The sequence below is a fragment of the Anastrepha obliqua genome, chromosome 2 (assembly GCF_027943255.1).
Source record: "Anastrepha obliqua isolate idAnaObli1 chromosome 2, idAnaObli1_1.0, whole genome shotgun sequence".
NCBI classification, from domain to species: Eukaryota; Metazoa; Arthropoda; class Insecta; order Diptera; family Tephritidae; genus Anastrepha; species Anastrepha obliqua.
The window spans coordinates 128,569,951-128,589,847 of NC_072893.1; the positions used below are offsets into that span (position 1 = coordinate 128,569,951).

Genomic DNA, 19,897 nt, shown 5'->3' on the forward strand with positions numbered 1-19,897 from the left:
TGTCTGGAGTAGTGAAAAGAAATAAATGCGTGTTTTTGTTTTTTGTCAAAAAAAATTGGCACAGTCGGGTTTGGGCTACTAGAACGGAATTGTAACTGCCGTAGCATCCTTCAAAACATTTTTGCTGTAATAACAAAAACAAAGGTTACAAGTTTCCTACTGGAAAGTGAAGTATGTAGATGCAGAGATTAAAAATACAGGGCGACAAAATAAAGTTGAAGCTTGAATTTAAAGTACAATATGAAACATTTTGAGATATTTTAAAATAGTTTTACTTGGAATTTTGTATACCTTTCCAAGAGTCTATAATTTTCAGTGTAAACTCCGTCTTATTATTTTAAACTATTTTTTAAAATTAAAAAAAAAAAATTATTAAAAACTGTTTTCCAAGGATTGCCAATACAACCTTGTTGTCTCGAGCTCAAAACATCCAACGAAAGCTTTAATATTGTGGTACTCGTAGCGTTCATACATAGCCGAAAAATCACCACCAAAGAAGAAAATGTTGTCAACGAAAACACAAATACCACCCAACTGCGGAGCTCAATTCTCAACTGTTTTGCCTGTCAACGAATAGAAGCCAAAGGACCTTCGGGCTTGTTACAACGCATCAACGGAATAATGCATTAATTTTGTGAGTTTCATACTAAACTTCCGCATGTGGGGAAAAAAGGCTGCAAGAGACAGAAAAATGTGAAAAATAATAATTTTTTTCTAAAAGGCAAGGCATACATTTTTATAAATAGTGGCTACGAGTGTAGGGCACATGAAGAAAGCGAAGGAAAGTGTGAAATTTGCGGTGGTTATGTGAAAATTGTTAATGAAAAATTGGGTTGGGGAAAATTCTCAAACACAGCAGCCGCAGTATAGTAGTGGAAAGCGAAAGCGTAAAGAGATGCGAGAGTAGACGTTTTTGTAAAAGTAGCGAAGTAAGAGAACGAGCGAAGGGGACAGTAGTTTAAAGCAGTGTGTGTTCAAAGCAAACGTGAATGTTTTATAAATACTATAAATGGGGAAAGGTAATTGGGATGTAAAGTATATAAGGGCAGGTTTCAGAAGATTGAAAATGAATTTTTGTGGAAAAATAGAAAATAGAATATAACTGATAGTTAAAAGTGAAAATAAATAATAGTACAAGTAGAACAGTTAATTTACTGCTAGATACCTATTTGTGTAAATAAAGAAAAATCTTAATTTGAAGAAAATAAAAATATTAATACACAAATATTAAATATAGACTTCCAAAACAAAGAATACTCTTATTTAAAAAAAAAAAATTATTAACACACAAATATTAAATATAGACTTCCAAACACTGTAAAAAAAAATAATTAAATTAAAAAGCTAATAATTTATAAAAGTGCAAAATGTAAAAAAATACTTAAATTAACAAAATATTGATAGGACTATGAATAAGTTCGTGCGGTTTTTTCGAAATTTGAAACTTTATTGACGTAAAATGGTTACAAATTTAATATTCAAAGTATTGTCCATCGCTTACTACTACTTTTTCCCATCTTTCTGGCAATTCACGGATTCTCTTTGTGAAAAATTCGGTCGGTTTTGCCGCAATCCACGAATCGATCCATTTTTTTACTTCATCGTAATTACGGAAGTGCTGGTCAGCCAGGACATGTTGCATCGATCGGAAGAGATAGTAATCGGATGGCGCAAGGTCTGGACTATACGGCGGGTGGGGTAGGACATCCCATTTGAGCGTTTCTAAGTATGTTTTGACCACTTGTGCAACATGTGGCCGAGCATTGTCATGTTGCAAAATAACTTTGTCGTGTCTATCGGCGTATTGCGGCCGTTTTTCTCGCAGTGCTCGGCTCAAACGCATCAATTGTCGTCGGTAGACATCCTCCGTAATCGTTTCATTCGGTTTCAGTAGCTCATAATACACAACACCCAGCTGGTCCCACCAGATACACAGCATAACCTTCAGGCCATGAATATTCTGCGCCGACGTCGATGTTGAAGCATGGCCAGGGTATCCATACGTTGCCCGACGTTTTGGATTGTCGTAATGGACCCACTTTTCATCGCCAGTCACAATTCGATGCAAAAAACCCTTTCTTTTGTGCCGTTGAAGCAGTTGTTCGCATGCCATAAAACGGCGTTCAACGTCTCTTGGCTTCAATTCATACGGCACCCAATGGCCTACCTGTCGGATCATTCCCATGGCTTTTAAACGTTTGGAAATGGTTGATTGATCAACTCCCAAAGTTTTTGCAACCTCTTCTTGCGTTTGAGCCGGATCTTGATCGAGCAATTCCTCCAATTCGGTATCCATGAACTTTGGCGGCGCACCCTCGCGTTCTTCGTCTTCCAAGCCAAAATCACCACTTTTAAAGCGTGCAAACCACTTCTGGCACGTTCGCTCAGCTAGAGCATGCTCACCATAAACTTCCACCAAGATACGATGACTTTCGGCTGCTTTTTTCTTCATATTAAAATAATGAAGAAGAATTCCCCGCAAAAACACATTATTTGGCACGAAATTCGACATTTTCAAGTGTGGTAAAAATATTGTTGTTTACGCTTCAAATAAAAAACTTATACTGACGTTTGTGCCTTACGACAGTAGCTCTCCAATGAATGTTTGGAAATGTGGATCGATGGAATAATAATCAAGTTACGCCATCTGTTGTAAAACCGCACGAACTTATTCATAGTCCTATTAAAACTGCAGAACTATACGAGCTGCAGTTCTGTAGTTTTAATAGCATCGAAAAATAAATTAAGAAAAATACTTAAATTAAAAAAATATTTTTTATGTGGGGCATAGGCTTAGAAAAACAATAAAAGCCATTTAAGTAAATAAAATATAATAATTTATTTAGAAATACACATACATTCAAAATAAAAACTTGGAAGCTACCCGATGGCTCTGGCAGCCGGTGCTTTAGATTTGAGCAATTATTTATAATTGTTTCTCTTTAAATTAATAAAATGAAAAATATAAAACACATTGAAAAGTAAGGAAAAATACTTAAATTAAGAAAAAATTATTTTAAAAGGTTCACTCAAAAAAGAACTACTAAAATCAATAAAAACGGGCAATACAAAAAGACAAAACATCAAACATCTTAATTTGGAAAAAAATGTGTTATATACTAATATAAATAAATAATTACCAAATATGTACTTCCAAGCACAATAAAAAAAATTAAATTAAAAGCAACGGCTTTATAAAAATGTGAAAATGGAAAATATGAACTTGGAAACAGGATATAAAAGACATAAATAAAAAAATTGCTATAACCTTCGAGTACTAAATAGGGGCAAGTAAAAAATACTGAGAGTCCTTATATAATATTATATAAATTTGGCAACAATTTACAAAAATTTAATTTTTAATGAAACAAAATTAATAATCTCAGAGATATCAAATATTATGTAGTTCTGAAAAACAATAAAAACCCCTAGAATTAAAAAAAATACGTTTATGACTCTCTAAATACGAAGGTTGGACATTAAAAAATAAAATTCTGAAGATATTTACATCATCAATTCGAAAAACCACTAAAAAAATTATTTCCCCACATAGATCTCAAAACAAAGTGTTTATAACCACTGAACCATTAAATACGGATATAAGAAAAGAAAATACGAGAGTACGTACATATATACATACTCTTACAAATAATTTGGAAAAAGTCTAACAAAATTGATGTATAGCCGCAAAAAATCCACACAAAAATCTTAAATAGAAAAAAAATAAATTTATAACCTCCGAACCACCAAATACTGATGCCCGTCCAAATGTTAATAATTTGGCAAATGTGAGAATATAAATTTATTATTGTTGTATCGATATGTGCTTCATAATAGCAAGGAAACAATCAACAACCACTAAAAAAACCAACTTCACGGCATGAGGTGTGTTTACAAAAACAATAACAATTACAAAAGTAACTAACAATAAAGGAATTTGTGCTTGCCTAGTAGCTATCGACAGCGGCATTAAAACGGCGCGCTTTGCCGCGGATTCCACTTTTTGGTTTTATCATTCGTTCATTTACTCCCTTTGTTACTCCTTAAAGAATTCCTTTTTCACATTCGTTCAATTTTCGTTATTTAGGGTGGAAAATGTGCCACTGACCGTACCACAACAAAAGCGAATTGTTCCTGCAATCGGGTCGTAAGCGTACATGTAAAGCAGTTCGTTTGCAGTCGCAAACGGTTATTACTCGGGCAGGAAGTGTGTGCGATAAAAAAACAATTCAAAATGTAAATGAAAAGTGAAATGAAGAGTTAATGAGCTGAAAAAAAAATGCAAATGAGAAAAGAATTGAGCGATAATATTCCCATAATCAGAATACGCACACTAATATGACATTTTCATTGAAAATTTCTTTTTATAAGCCGCCCACCATACAATATCATGCTCAATAATAAAATTAAATATGTATGTACATTGAAAATTACGTTTATCAAGTGAAAAGTGCTGATCCAGCGTATAAAACATATTAAAAAGATGACGGGTTTACCGAAATCTTCATTCGCTAGAAGCGCCAGCTGTAGCAGCGACAGCAACAATTTTGCATAAACATAATAAATATTTTGTAAATATTAGCTTCACTCGCCGCTGTAGCGCTGTCGCCGTCAACACCATCATTTGCTCTCCACGCTCACGCTCACGCTCGCGCATACGCCCTGTTCAATCTAAAAGTGGCTGTCACAGTCGGAGTCAACATTGACGCCATCGCTGGCGCTACTGCATCTTTTTAGTTGCTGAAAGCAGGCCAATTGCTTTGGCAAACAGCAAACGGAAAGGAAAACACACAACAACAACAACTATAGTGGCAAGAAAATGCATTCTGCGGACTTGTATGAAAATGAGGATGAACGACGCCACGGCCACGATGACACACGCGAATTGCAGAATTTGGATTGGCCCTTCTTGATAAAGGTGAGTGCGTATGTATGTACTTACATATGATTGTAAGCGAGTGTGCCAACGAGCTAACGAACGAGCGCGATTAGGCCATGACCTGGCCACCGCTGCAGTGGCAACACGTATGTGTGTGTGTGGGCTTACATGCATGCACTCACTTCACTTACGGTTTGCACGCTTGCATGCATGTTGTGAAAAGTTTTTCTACTATCAGCTAGGGCACAGCAGTGGAATTAAGGTTGCGAAAAAAATATTAAAAAGAGTTGGCAGCGTAGGTTGAAAGGATTAGAAACTTTTTGATCTCTACAAAGACAGTTGACTTATTAACTTTTGGGCTCAGTGCTTGTTTGTTTTGCCTGAATGTCATGTGGAAATTCAAAAGTAGACAAGCATAGTCATCTGTGTAAATGAATGGGAAACTACATATTTCACAAGCCCCGCGAACGTAAAATACAAGATCTTTAACTTTAAGAAAAAGTTGATTATATAATATATTCTTAAAAGAACTTGATATGTTCATCTATCTGATCATTATCAATGGGCTATTATGGTGCGGTATGGTTAACCATGACGCCGACTAAAAACCGTGTCATTTTGTCACTTCCCTAATATATTAAATTTGTATAGGGAAATTTTAATGAAGCAGAAATATCGGTCGCTTGTTAGAAGAACGACATAACTTAGAAAATTAAAAATTGCAGAAAAACAGATTAAAAGTTATCAATTTACGATGCCTTCTAAGAAGAGTAAAGGGTTTAGGGATAGTCAGAGGGCCGAAAAAATGATGATTTTCAATATTTTTTTTTGCTAGTCAAATGCTTTATTTTACAAAAATAAAAAACATGGCATTAATACATCATGTTTCGACTTGACTTTAACAAAATTAAAATTAGTAATTGTTAAAGTTTTCGCTGTTGGTATGGAGCCCGTTTCTCTAGAAGTCCCTTGCGGTGATCATCACAAGACCTTGGAGATTCATCTAAAGTCAATCGGACGAGAGAAATTAGTTTTATTAATAGATAATCTTGTGTCTGATCGAAGCTTTTTTTCAAAATTAACAATATGGCGGCCTCAGGAAATATTTTTCAGTTTTTCGAGAAAAAACCGACAATTAATTGTTTCAAAAAAATTGAAATTTTTGAAAAAAAAATCCTTCGATCAGGCACGAGTTTTTTATGTTTTTCAAAAGCAGTATACATTTTATTGAAATCTGTCAAGCCGTCTGTCAAGCTTTTAAGTTGCAGTGATCACCAGTTCAAGAAACATAGTTTTGAGAAAAACTCATTTAAAGTTTTGCGAACGCTCCGAAGCGCACGAGCGGCCTTTGATAATTGTTGAATAACTCAAAAAGTATTTGTCAGATTCACTTTCACAAATTTTCATACCATATTTTTCAGATATTATACTTTCAGAAAATGCAAATAATTTTTTGAAAATTATGACTACCGCTAACCCTTAAAGGCACGGTTTCATATAATGAGGCAATGTTAATAAATGTCGCCATGCATTTTTTGCATTGCAATACTTGCACAATTTGAATTTTTTTATGGGTACACTTTAAGATCTAACTTTAAAAATTCTCTGCCATATTATTGTGGGAATGCCCAAGTTGAGACAATGGACCGTTTCCAACACACTGTCGTGCAGATTCCGCGTTATCTTCAGTGCGAATATTTCGCATAACACTTCTTCCAGGACGCCCTATTACATCCCTGTCCAGCTATTGCATCCTTGTCCTCAAATGGTGGCAGATGATCTTAAATTAAAATATTGGCGATAATTTTGGTGCGTCGTAGTAACTGATCGTTGACAAACCGCGAATTTTAGTCAGAATATTTTTTTATCAATACACTTCTTTATCTTATTATTGAATCTTCCCTATTACTTGGAGATTAGCAGTAAGTATCTTAATCTAGTTTTCCTTAAGCTCAGCATATGCTTTTACTTACTTATCTTACCCTGTAATTCTGGACTTACCCAACCGGACTGGCAAGTAATTTCTACATGGAAGTTATTTTATACGTTTAACACAGATTCCGCAAGCTGATTAGGACATGTGGGCAATTTAGTTGTAATTTAGAAATTTGTAGATCTTTGTGAAATTTTATTAAAACGTATACTACTAAACGTTAACCCAAACTTAAGCGGCCGTCGTAGCCGAATGGATTGCTGCATGACTACCATTCAGAAGAGCCCGGGGTCGAATCTCCGGGCATAAAACACCAAATGATAGACAATTTTGTTTCTAATAGCGCCAATGGCAAACCTCTGAGTGTATTTCTGCCATGAAGAAGCTCCTCATAAAAAACCATCTGCCGTTGGGAGTCAGCTTAAAACTGTAGGACCCTCCCACAAATAGGAGGAAGCGCCAATCACATACAATATGCATATAAGCCTAAACTGTATCACATTGTGATAATTTCTGGCAATAAGAGCTCTAATTACCACTTAGCAGTAATTTTGACTGGAGGGTTAAGTATGAATCAAAATATCTGTATGATTATTTGAGAGCAATAAATTCGTAATTGTTATGTCCCCGGAATAGTAACTCAGCTTTGTGTTGGACCCACTTCAGCTACAGCTGATAGCTTCGAAAGCCACACAAGTGCCAAAAATGCGGAGCAGAAAAGCAGAACTACAAAGCGATGGTAAAATTGTCATGAAATGTGAAAGTGATAAATGAGTTGCAGAATTGAGCGAACTGCAAGGCATTCATTTCACTTCATTGTATGATGCGGGTATACGCGTCTGTGTGTAGTAGTAAGTGGTTCTTTTCAACGGCTTCTTTACATGCATATTTTTCAAATGCAGCTCTTATTCCCTTTGTTTGCTTAGCGATAGTTGTTTTTTTCATACTTTTTGCCAAACATGGCGAATTTGCCTGCCCAAAATATTTGAATATATCTGAGCACATAGCCATGTGCAGTGGTACATAATATTCTTACACTTACTATATTTCCGGCACGTTGTTAAATTTACTGCATTCTTTTCTTCATGACTTCACAAAGGAGGTAATCAACTCGACAAATATTCGGAGGATAATTTCCTTGCCATTTTTTTTGTTTGATGTTATCTTTCTATTTTACATTTCTTTAAGCAACCTATTCACCTATATAGCGATAAGTATAGGGTTATCCAAACAGAGGTGTTATTTTGATATTCAAAGAAAAATTCAATTTTTTAATATAAATGATTGGGTGTTTATTTCATTATAAAGAGGAAGGTATGCCGTTAATAGTGGAAAATAACATCAGGCAAATGACCACCACGACCACGCTTACAGGAAAATATCCTTTTCATGAAATTTTCCATAACCGAATTGCAAAGTGGCTGCCCTTTGTCCTCGATAGCCTCACTAATTCCATCTTTGAGGTCTTGAATCGCCACTTTTTAAGAATTTTGATTCCTTTTTTCTCACGATTTATTTGTCTCGCTGAAAAAAGTTAAAAAAATTATGCTTCCTTTAAAAAATCATTCAGCTTTTCATTGCAACAAAACTTTTGCCTCCATGACTGCTATATAGTACATTTCATTTTGCTAAAACCGTTGTTTTTACAGTGCTAATTTTCTTTCAATAAATAAATGAAGAGCGCCACACATTTTTATTATATATTTGGCGATATTTTCTCTTTTAATTCCAATTTTTGTTTAGACACTTTTTGCCAATGTAGAGTTGTAAATGCGCTTCATACATACATTTTGACTAAAAATTGAATACAATTTTTTTTCATTACCTATTTTTTGCTCTCACTGTGGTTATTAGTGTTCCATTTATGCTATGCTAACGGCTATTTTAGCTGATGTTATTGTTGATTCTTCTCTTGAAGTATGAGTAAAAAGTTGTTTCTGGTTTTTTGCTTTTGTTTTTTAGTTTAAATACTCCTACCCACATACATATGTATATTGATGTTGTTTACATTGTTGTTGGCCACTTGCGCTGCTGTTAGTGCTGCCATTCTCGTTGGATGATTACGAAATTCGAGTGTGCTCCGCCGACCTGTTTGCAGTAGGCGGTTACTCTTGCCATAGGAATTGACCCACTTTTCTTATGTTCTATGTTGCCAATGTGGTCGTCGCTTGTTGTTTTCGTCCTCACCGCCAACTTTCTCGGCGCCAGCAGCCAGCAGCCACCAGTTACTAGTCTACTATTATTGTTGTCATCTGTTGTTTTTGTTGTGACTGCTGTTGGCATTTGCTTTGAATGCATTTAAATGCGGTTATGACGTACTCCTTACCACTTATGTGCATCCAACGCGCTACTTAGCCCAAGTAATTCTCAACGACGCAGGAAAAACGCCCACACTTCATGCGCGTATGCTTGAAATTTGTTAACCTCCACCCGGGCACCTTTCGCCTATTTACACAAAATTGTTGTTTTTTTCGATGTAATTTTTTTGTTTGCTTCTCAAGCTTTGAGTTAAAAAGAGGTCGATGAAGTGTGGATAAGCTTTTAATTTCAACCATTGCAAGTGCAAAACTCTCGATTTTATTGATACCATGTCAAGTTGATTGATTTAGTTTTCAATTATGAAGGTGCACGTGGTGCTCCAAGTTCTATTGTAAATTGTAAAATTTCAATTTTTAATGGTTTCCTTATGTTTTGCTTTTCAATTTTTCCAGGGTATACTCGAGAGTCCATCATGCGCGACAACTACACCTGACACCTTGTCCGCCTTGCTATGGACAATTACTGCGGTTTTCGGTATCGTTTATGCGCTCCTCGGTAAGTACTGCATGCAAAACGCTGTCACTGCCAGGCATTGCAATATACAGCGGGGAAATTATATTTTAGAATATAGATCTGTGGGTTGTGGCTGTGTTTTTGTTTTCTTTTTCTCGGAGTGGTTAATTAAACTAATACTGATTCGACAGGATATCAAATAGCAATACAACCTAAATCAGCTTCACACTTTCCACCTGTCAAACATCAAATTGCTGGGTTTTAAAGCAATGTTTAAATTATTAATTAAAGGCATTTTTTAAACGTTGAATAAAAAAATTGCATATCATAATTTATTAGTCCAAGGCAAAATTTTCTAAAATCAGATTAGTTGTTTTGTCAAAGTCGTATAAAGCTCATCAATTTCCATAGAAAAATGCTAGGTGTAATATTTAAGTTAAACTGCTCACAGGGTAAATTTCTAGTCAATTTTATCCGGCGGAAGCGAACTTTAATGATCCCTTTCAACGAAGAGGACGAAAATTAAAAAAAAAATGTTGCGTTTTTTGTCGATTTTCTCAAGAGTGAGAAAAAAGCTAAAATTTGCTAAACTGTATTATCATTGAAAACTATGGTCAATCCAGGATGAGTGAACTGAATTTGACGCGACAAAAAACGGGAGCGTATCATTATTCTGTATTACAAAATTCTAGGTGACAAAATACTGTAAATTGCAAAAAAATTCTGCTTTTTAAAGTTCTGCTTTTTCAAAATTCTGCATGTTTAATGCGAAAAATTCTGCTTTATTCAAGTTTTGTGATTTTCGTCATACAAGAAGTAACAAAATAAACATTTATTCCATAAATATACATATGTATATGTTTAAGCGATAACAAATTTTTGTTTAGTCAATTACAATATTTTTTGGAATTCTTTTTAAATATGTAGTATGACTTAATTCATTTCTTTTCTTAATAATTATTCGCAGCTCTTCGTTTTTTTTAGAAGAGTTCTACGCAAAAATACGGTGGATTGCGCAGCCGGAGTTGGACTGATGAGGGTAATTTTTTTGAAGCGCGGCCGAAGGCCGCCCACGCGAAAAAAAGTTCTACGCAAAAATACTGTGGATTCTATCGAAACTGAAGAAAAAATTATTATTATTATTATTATTATTTTTTATTTAATATCTCGAATAATAATAAAAAATAATAATAATAATAAATTAAATAATTACATTACCTCTTTTTGTTAACATTATATTTTAATACAGAATTTTGTAATACATACATATTTTAAAAAGCAGAATTTTATTTTTAGAATTTTGTACATACAGAATTACAAAAAACACCTTCGCATCGACCACAGATTATGAAACAACTTAAAAGTGCAAAACGTCATAAATTTACTGGATAAGCCATTGTTGTATCCGCTAGATTTAACCCCGCGTCGCTCCTTCTTTTTCCAAATCTGAAACCCGCTCCTAGGTATTTTCCCCCATTGGTCCTTTTAGACCTACTCTTAATGCCAGTTCTTCATTATTTTGCCAAAACACTTCAAGCTTACATTTATATACATATAACTTGACGAGCTTGCCAGCACAAACTCCAAAAAATTAAAGTTATATCACTTTTTGAAGTGAAAACTTCTTTAGAATCGTTGGGAGTGATTTGAGAAAAAGTGAAACGAAAAAAGCGACACTCTTGGCTACGAATATTACATATAAACATAGCGACGAACTAAATAACTTTTAGGCCAGCACCGACAGCATGGCGCGATAGCCGAGCGGCTAGCAATGTGAGCTTCCGATCCAAAATTCTTGGTTCGAATCACAAGAAAAAAAATTTTTTATACAGTTATTTTATTTTATTTTATGATATGTTTATGAGGAGCTTTTTTTCATGGCAGAAATACACTCGGTGTTTTGCCATTGCCTGCTGAGGGGTGAGCGCTATTAGAAAAATAGTTTTCCTTAATTTTGGTGTTTTCACCGAGATTCGAACTGACGTTCTCTCTGTGAATTCTGAATAGTAGTCACGCACCAACCCATTCGGCTACGGCGTTTGTTTAATTTTACTGATGCAAAAATGAGGAAAAATATATGAATAAAGTTTGCTTACTGTTTACACATTTTGCAAAGGTGACGGAGAACCAAAAAAAAAAAGTCGATTTTCAAACAAATACGAGTGCATATGTGTAATTGTGTTAGAGTTTCGGTCACGCCCCAGCAAAACCTGCGTGCATATGTGTTTGTAACATTCAAAAAAATGTAATTGTGTTAGAGTTTCGGTCACGCAGGTTTTGCTGGGGACGCTCATAATAGCAACCGCGTGTGTATTTTTATATTCGTAAATATTTTCATTTTTAAATATTTACCGCAATTAGGCCGAAAAATAATACAGAAAAGTGTCGTGAGTATCGACAGAAAAAAAAATCAATAAATAGCATCACGGAATTCATTCACGAAAATTTAATAAAGTATACACCAGAAGTATCGCGGATACTTAGAAAACATTACAATAAAGTTCCAATGATTTTAAGTGGCGATTTTAACGTAAATTTTGCATTGGACACAGCGGTTCCTTTAATTGACGTTCTCAATACAACATTCAATTTAAAAATGTGTAACAATCGCACTGAATCGACAACACGATCAAAAACAACCATTGACGCGGTATTTCAAAGATATTTTGACAACATCGAAACCAAAGCATTTGTATCATATTTTATCTATCATAAGCCACTCGTATCATTTGTTGAAATTGAAAACATTGAGGATGAATAATAATAAAATGAAGAAAATAAAATATGAACTTTATAGCAATATTATAATGAACCTATAATTATCCCGCTCCTAATGCTGCTTTCGTCTTATTCTCTCTCAGTTTGTTTTACGGAAGGTTTCACTTCTATCGCGTCTAACCGTTAGACTGGTATTTTTCTTTTTATTCTTCTTGCCAATTGACTTCAGGAGTACTTAATTTCTATATTTCTTATCGTTCCCAAGGTTATCGCTGCCTACGCGCTGTGGGATTCCTAAGCGGTCTGCTCGTCGGTGCCAATAGTATTTTTATTTTACAGGATTTTCAAATAACACTACTTGGCAAACCGGCAGATTCGGCACTAGCCATCGTAGCGGGTCTCCTCGGCGCGGTCATTGGTTCCACATATCCGGTGGCGTCGGTGCTAATCAGCGCATTTGCAGGTGCACTGGTTGCTGGTGCAGCAATGGCTGTATGCGTGGCCACAATGCCCGATAATGAGTTTGGCGTGAGTGTAGTTGATAAATAGTTTTAAATATGCAAACAGTATCTACGTAAATAATCATAATTAAACACTTTTCGCTCTAAATTTTCAGTACCGCGAAATTTATGTAGCTGTTGTGGGTGGCGCTGTCATTTGTTCTGTGCTGACGCTGTGTTGTGTCAAATATGTGACAATACTAACATCGAGTATTGTGGGCAGCGCGATGATTATAGCGTCCATCGATTTTTTCATGCATAGTCTAGATACGATAAATTGGGTAAGTGTCAGTGCTGCAGGTGATCATGCGTAAATTAATTACGAGGAAATATTTGTGAAATAAGTAGGCAACATAATTTCATAATTAGTTAGATATAACTCGATATACTCTTGAAATTGTATTCCTATTTTAACTTTATCCTTTCTTAAGATTTTAAATATGAAACCGAATCCCTCGCCACCGCCTTGCTATGGCGGTATTTTAATATGCACTTGGCCGGTTGCCATCATTATTAGCATAATGGTACAGTGTTTCATCACAGCCTGGCGCGTGGATCATCGAAAGCGCGTCTACCTGCGACACCATCATCAAATGGCGCGCTGTGGCGCAGCTGGCATCGGTGCGAATAGAATGAGTGGACGACCGCGTGAGACACGCGAGGAGGCAAGCCAACGCAAGTACCGTTATCTATATCAGGTTCGCACAGCGCGTGGCGATATTATTTCGCAGGTTTGCAAAAATCTTACACTCATACATTCACATAATTTACAACTCTACCCGAATAATTGCAGAACTTCGTGTCGGCACTGCAGAAACGAATACAGCTAGGCGGCACAGAAACGCCGTCGGAGCGCTCCATCAAAACGAGTTCGAACGAGCGTAATACATTTCGAAGCGATCGCACACACTTCACCACCATACCAGATTCCGAAATGTGTGATAAAATCGAAATTGTGCGCGATATAGGATAACAAACAAGCAACAGTTACATGTAAAGTGTAGGTGGCAGCAAAGCGCCGCATGTGAATTTTAAAAGGCAAAGGAAGAGAAAATGCGGAAATAAATGAACGGAGTTGAGCGGAAATCACTTCCATGCATACTCGTAGGAGTGTGAAAGAGATGAGTAGAACATGCTTGTAGCCAACTGAAAATTGTGAGAGTGTGTTGTGTATGTTTTCGAGGCGATCGCTGAGCGAATATGGCGGAAGTGTAATGATTGACTAGGCAGCCCTACTAAAGTGATAAAATGTGACAGTGCATTTAAAAGCGAAAATGATGTGTGTAAATAAAATTTGAGAACGTTGAAAATGCTCGTAATAGGAAACGTATACATCTATAGAAATGTATGAAAGTGATAAGCAAATAAATAAAAATTGTTGGTTTCGCGCGCAAAATTAAAGTAAAAAACGAAGCGGAAGCATTAAAATAAAATAACTTATTAAAATTAATGCAAGGATGATAAATTACAAGGCTTGGCCAACCGAATAGAAATTTGGAGAGTAACCTTGGCTGTTACGTCAGAGGGATTTTACAGCGACAGAGAGAGGCGAATGAAATGAAAACAAAATGTGTAAAGTGAGGTTAATTGAATACATTTCCTAGCCTAATAGATTACCAGGTTTGGCCTTCAGCTAGGGTGAAAAACGAAATTAAGCGAGTAACTTCGGCAGCCACCTCTCCGGGCACTCGGCAGCAGAATTCTGCACGTTCATTTCACACGTATTCACACACTCGTCCTATCAGTCATTCTTCAGTCGACAACGAAGCAACATGAGCAAATACCGTATTGATTTTTTCATACAACAACAACATAATCTAAGTTTTTTCGTAAAAAAAAAACCCGCTGTCATGACTCCGGTCTGATATTGGCCACACCTTCTGATTTTTTTTCACTAACGTTGTTCAGGCGGCAACGAAGTAACATGGACAGTGGTTGCGTTGATTTTCTCGTACATGACCAACACAAGCTCAGTTTCTGCCGATCTCTGTTGTAAACGAACAGCTGTCACACATCCGCTGCTACGTCAGCAAATCAGCCGGTTCCTTCAATATCGCTAAGAGCCGGTTAACGGTCTGATGTTGGCCACTACTTCTGTATTCTCTCCACCTTGAATTTAATGCATGTGAAGAGAATAAATTACACACATAGAAATTGCGAAACAACGTGTTTTTACGAAAATTGCACGCTTCCAGTTTTGTGAAGATAAATGATAAATAAATGGTATCTTGTTTGATATTAATTTCAAGTACAAGCAAATTAATGACACTAGTTTCTAAGTTCCTCTTTGGTGAGTGCAGACAAGTAAAAATCATAAGTAACTACTACTCAACATTACCTAAAACTATGATGTACAATAGGGAGTATCAGGCTTTAACTTACAAAGTAGTTGATTTTTGTTTTATTTTGTTAAATTAGATATTTTAGCATTAAATTAGTTTAAGTGTTTACTTTCATATGCCAAATCAATAAATCACCCAAACTTAATGTGTGCATAGGTGATTAAAAAATTAATTAATTTTTTTCTATTCGATATTTTACTCATGGGCATAAATAAGAAGCAGAATTGTATAAGAGAAAAATATACATACATACATATGCGCATTAATCCTGATTTCCATAGAATTACTTACATAATTTAATGTGCATAGGAAGCATTCCATTGGGATATAAATCACATTTTTTTTTAGCTCAGGCGATTTTAGAGTGCTGCACAGTGGTCCGACCAGAAGGCGTTGGCGGACAAAATTCAAAAACTCATTTAATTAAGCTGAAAATATATATTTAGGATTTAAGGATCAGTGATGACGAATCTGACCTTAGTTTTAGCAAATTTTAAATTCATTGAATACTATAAATACATTTTTACTTCCGTAATTAGCTGGTGAGTTCATTTTTCACGACCCCAGAGAGTACCACGTGGAGGTTTACGGTAAGGTTATTCTCTCCTCATTTTTTTTTTGTTTTTAGATTTTTTTTATTTTTATTTTTTTAATTTTTTTTTATTTTTAGTTTAAAAATTTTTTTTTGTTTGTTTTTAAATTTTTTTTGGATATTTAGTTGTTTTTTTGTTTTTCATTTTTAATTTTTTTTTTTATGATTCAGAATCCTCGGTTTCTGATGAGCTGTTTTCTGAGGCTGGATCATTTTTCAAATTTAAAAGCGCAAGAACCTTTTTTGAAAATGGTTTTGGCTTGTTTTTCGGAACCTAAGTTTTTGATATTATAACTACATCTGATGAACAAAGCAAAGCATTTAATAAATCTGTCATTGTGTCTCTTAATGCTGATGGGGTCTGTGATGTCTTTTTCTGTCTTTTACACAAAATTGCATAAGCCATATGTAACGTTTTGCCTGTGGGTAAATACACAAAAGCTACATTATTTTTAATTTGCGCAACTTTGCGCAACAGGTTTCAGTTTGAGATCATAGCTGAAATATGTGGCTACATCACTCATGTTGATTTCAAGTGGACCGGTGTGGACCACTCGAAAAAATGATCTTTAAAAAAAAATTTTCGAAAAATTTTGAATTTTCAAAAAAAAAAAAATTGGATTTTGTACCACAACTTAAGAGAATTATTACTGTTTCCGTTAATATATTCAATTATCTTTTTTTTCAATATTTGGTTAACAATCAAATGGTAATATTTATTTGCAGACATGAAAATGAAACTCTCGTATGAAATACGATTTGCATACAATTTCATGTTTAAAGTCAAAAAACTACAATGAACATTTTTTTAAATTAAGTAATATTTTCAGGAAATCTGCCTTGAATATTTAAGAAAACATCTGCATTATCAAATTTTTATTTCAAAAATGTTGAAAAATTTAATTTTGTCCGGCCGCCGGACCACTGTGCGCTGGTGTGATATTTTCGTGCATATGATTTTATTATATTTCCTTTTGAGCGGTAAGCCTTGGCAACTAGTTCTGCTTTTGTTTGTAAAATTTGTTAATAATTTTAACTCGAAGTTCAATTCATGTAGTTTTGCCATTGTTCTGATTGGCTCAGAAAGTGATAAGTAAAAACACGTTTTTGTTTTTGGTCAACAGTGATCAAACTTGGAACAGAGCTTTCTAATTTTTTTTTTCGGGATAGACTAGCAAGTACAGCACTCAGACACAATTAAGTCCATTGCACTGCACTTGGATTCCCTTAATCTTCTTTAAATCTACCCGATCTCCGAAGAAATCTGAGTAGATCTTGCCAAAGACCTCAAACCTGACTCAAACGAAGGCGGGGCAAATGTACAGAAAGTGGTCTGTCTGAGATGCCCACCATTTCCATGTGCTTTGCGTATAGAAAGTCGGCCGTCAAGTGGAAATTACATTAAAACAGTTTCGAAAAAAAACTATTTAAAATTTTTTTTATTTCATTGTGAAGATTTCATTGGCTTTAAAGCTGGTGATTTTGATATAGTTTGTAACCTGGCGCTACACTCCAACCGAAATTAAAGGAAGTTATATCTAACTAGTGGTAAACTATTGGGAGAGTGTACACACAGCATACCAGTTCAATTAACCTAACCAAACACTAGTTCTGCAGGGTTGCTTTAGGCATTCGCATAAATTCTGAAACAATGAATTTCACTGCAGGGAAATTATTTAACATAATGCATGTGTGTATGTATCCACCGAAATGTACCTATGTGTTTAACTAGGTTCATTTGAACGCGACACTGCCAGAAAATAAATTAAGCCTTTTTTTAATTTACAAAAGCATAAAATACTCGCATTGGCTAGAAACACTGCCCGGAAAAAATGGAAAGTATTAAATTAAATTAAAATTTTATTGTTTTTTTAGTTCACAATGTTAAAATTAAAAACACACTACTATATACATACATTTGCATTTAGAAAAAACCTACACTATTTTACATTATTTTAGAAAAAAACATGCAAAATCATATAATGGTAGTGAGAATTTATTTATACTTTTCTGAAAGAGAACAAAAAAATATGTACGTACCTTCTAACTTATGTTAAACTATTAGCTCTACTACTAAATTGCACAGCATATCTATGTTATCTCTTTTTATAAAACCAAACTACTCTATATGATTTTTTAGATATTTGTGTTACTTAATAGACAAAAAATAAATATTCATATTTTTGTGAGTTACAATGTAAGTTCATACATACATATGCACTTATTTTATTGAGCCTATATTTAACTAAATACGATGCTGTAAGTGTTAAGAATAAATGCTTGTAAGAAGGCAACCTAAATCTCAAATTAAAAATTCTTAAAAACTAAATATTTCAGTAATTACGTGCATAGATCTAAAACTTAAATATTAAGTATGAATAATTTAAGAACTAATAATTAAATGTGTCTAGTATTTCTGCAAGTCTTCAGGTAATGCAGTTCGTAACACTAAACTACTTCCATACACAAAAGTATTGTAAAAAAAAGGTATATAATATAAAAAATATATTCAACGTCGTATCGACGCATGTTGATATTTCCGATAGATATCAGTGGTTACTTAGGTATGGCTTAATTAATAATTTAATTGAAAATCGGAAATTAGGTTAAGTTTAAGTAGCTTCCCACGACATTTCAAAACTTGTATCCTTTTTTTTTTGGTACTTTCAAAAGCTTAGACAAGTTTTAAACTTGAGAATATTATTTTTAAACAGATTTTTTAGTTGATTTTCCCAAATTCAATACTAAATACAACAAATTTAGGTCAGCGGCAAGGTACACATCTTTGAATGTATCTCTTTATAAAAAATGAATGGAGTCTCTCTAAGCACAAAAAACCGAAGAAAGAAATTTTTTTTAAATGGACTTTTTAGTAAACACACAAGTACTCATTGTGTGTAGTTAGAACTTATGTACACATAAGAAATATTTACAACTCTGTATGTATACCAATAATATTTATTACAAATAATATTTAACGTTAACACATTTTCTTAACGAATTATTATGAAACACAGAAGCTAGTTTAGGTTTGACTTTTCCGCTCCAGAACATTACACAAAATATTTAATACCTACAAAATTAAAAATTAATTAAAAACGAAAATATTGCAGAAATTAGCAAAAAAAAAAGAACAAAAAATAACACAAAAAGTGAAACAAAATAGAGATGGGCGCAAAAACGGCAGTACAAAAGGAATTTGAAATAATTCAGTTGTGCGTAAGAGTAGAAGAAAGAAATGCATTAAAAGTGAACACTAAAAAAAAATTATCAAAAACCAAAAAAAAAATTATCAAAAACAAAACAAAAAATTATCAAAAACAAAACAAAAAATTATCAAAAAAAAAAACAAATTATAAAACAATAAAATTCAAATAACACTATTTTTTTAATGAGAAAAATTTAGCTAATTAAAATTTGAAATTAATTAATTTTAATGTAAAACTTAATTTAATAAAATTATTTAATTTGAAATTAAATACATTTTTTGAAGAAATTAATGAAAATAATTTTTAAGTAAATTTATCAAATTACCTTTTATAACTTTCACCAAATAATTTGGATAATTATCACAATAATTTTTTTAATAAGTTTATCAAATTAAATGTTTTTTAAATTTCAACTAATTTATAATTGAATTGATTTTTAATAAAAAAATTTTAATATTAAATTACTTTGACCAAATAATTTGGATAATTAATGAGAATAATTTTTTTAATAAATTTATCAAATTAAGTGTCTTCTAAATTTCAACTAATTCGCTTTTTTAATACTAAATATGTGTTTATAATTGAATTGATTTTTTAATAACAACTTTTTAAAATTTTAATTTGGATAATTAATCACATTAATTTTTTTAACAAATTTTTCAAATTGTGACTTTTAAGTTTTCAACTAATTCCCTTTTTTATGGTAATATTTATGATTAAATTTACTTTTTAATAACAAATGTTAAAACTAAATTACTTTTACTACTTATTTTTTTTTTTTGTTGTTTTTTAGGTTTGAACTAATTCAATTTTTTTTACATTAATATTTTTGTTTAATAAATTACTTAATAATAAAATGGAATTATTTGTAAATAAAAAAGAAATAAAATGTCAGAAACCATGAATGTGCGCCATCAAATTAATGATTATTAAACCGCGATAAATATTTATT

General features: G+C 33.5%; 2 protein-coding genes across 5 annotated transcripts in view; one reads left to right on the forward strand and one right to left on the reverse strand.

Annotated features, from left to right (window-relative positions):
• LOC129236906 (caspase-8) overlaps positions 1-19,897 on the reverse strand; it is a 52,378-nt gene that overhangs the window by 26,474 nt on the left and 6,007 nt on the right. Inside the window, exon 8 of one of the 3 annotated variants that reach the window (XR_008581727.1) lies at positions 15,436-15,572. The gene's annotated coding sequence lies outside the window, so the exon portion shown is untranslated. Of the gene's footprint in view, positions 1-15,412; positions 15,573-18,776; positions 18,810-19,897 lie in introns of those variants that run through there. The other 2 variants (XM_054871205.1, XM_054871206.1) reach the window with 2 other exon arrangements.
• On the forward strand, positions 107-15,289 carry LOC129236909 (transmembrane protein 198). Of its 2 annotated transcripts, none has more exons than XM_054871208.1 (7): positions 107-1,019; positions 4,088-4,918; positions 9,524-9,626; positions 12,568-12,830; positions 12,919-13,083; positions 13,234-13,533; positions 13,596-15,289. In XM_054871208.1, exons 2-7 carry the CDS (start codon positions 4,820-4,822, stop codon positions 13,773-13,775), a joined length of 1,110 nt encoding a protein of 369 aa, XP_054727183.1. In that variant the 5' UTR covers positions 107-1,019; positions 4,088-4,819; the 3' UTR covers positions 13,776-15,289. The 2 variants fall into 2 exon arrangements, with proteins under 2 accessions (XP_054727183.1, XP_054727185.1); XM_054871210.1 differs by lacking the exon at positions 107-1,019 and adding an exon at positions 3,788-3,885.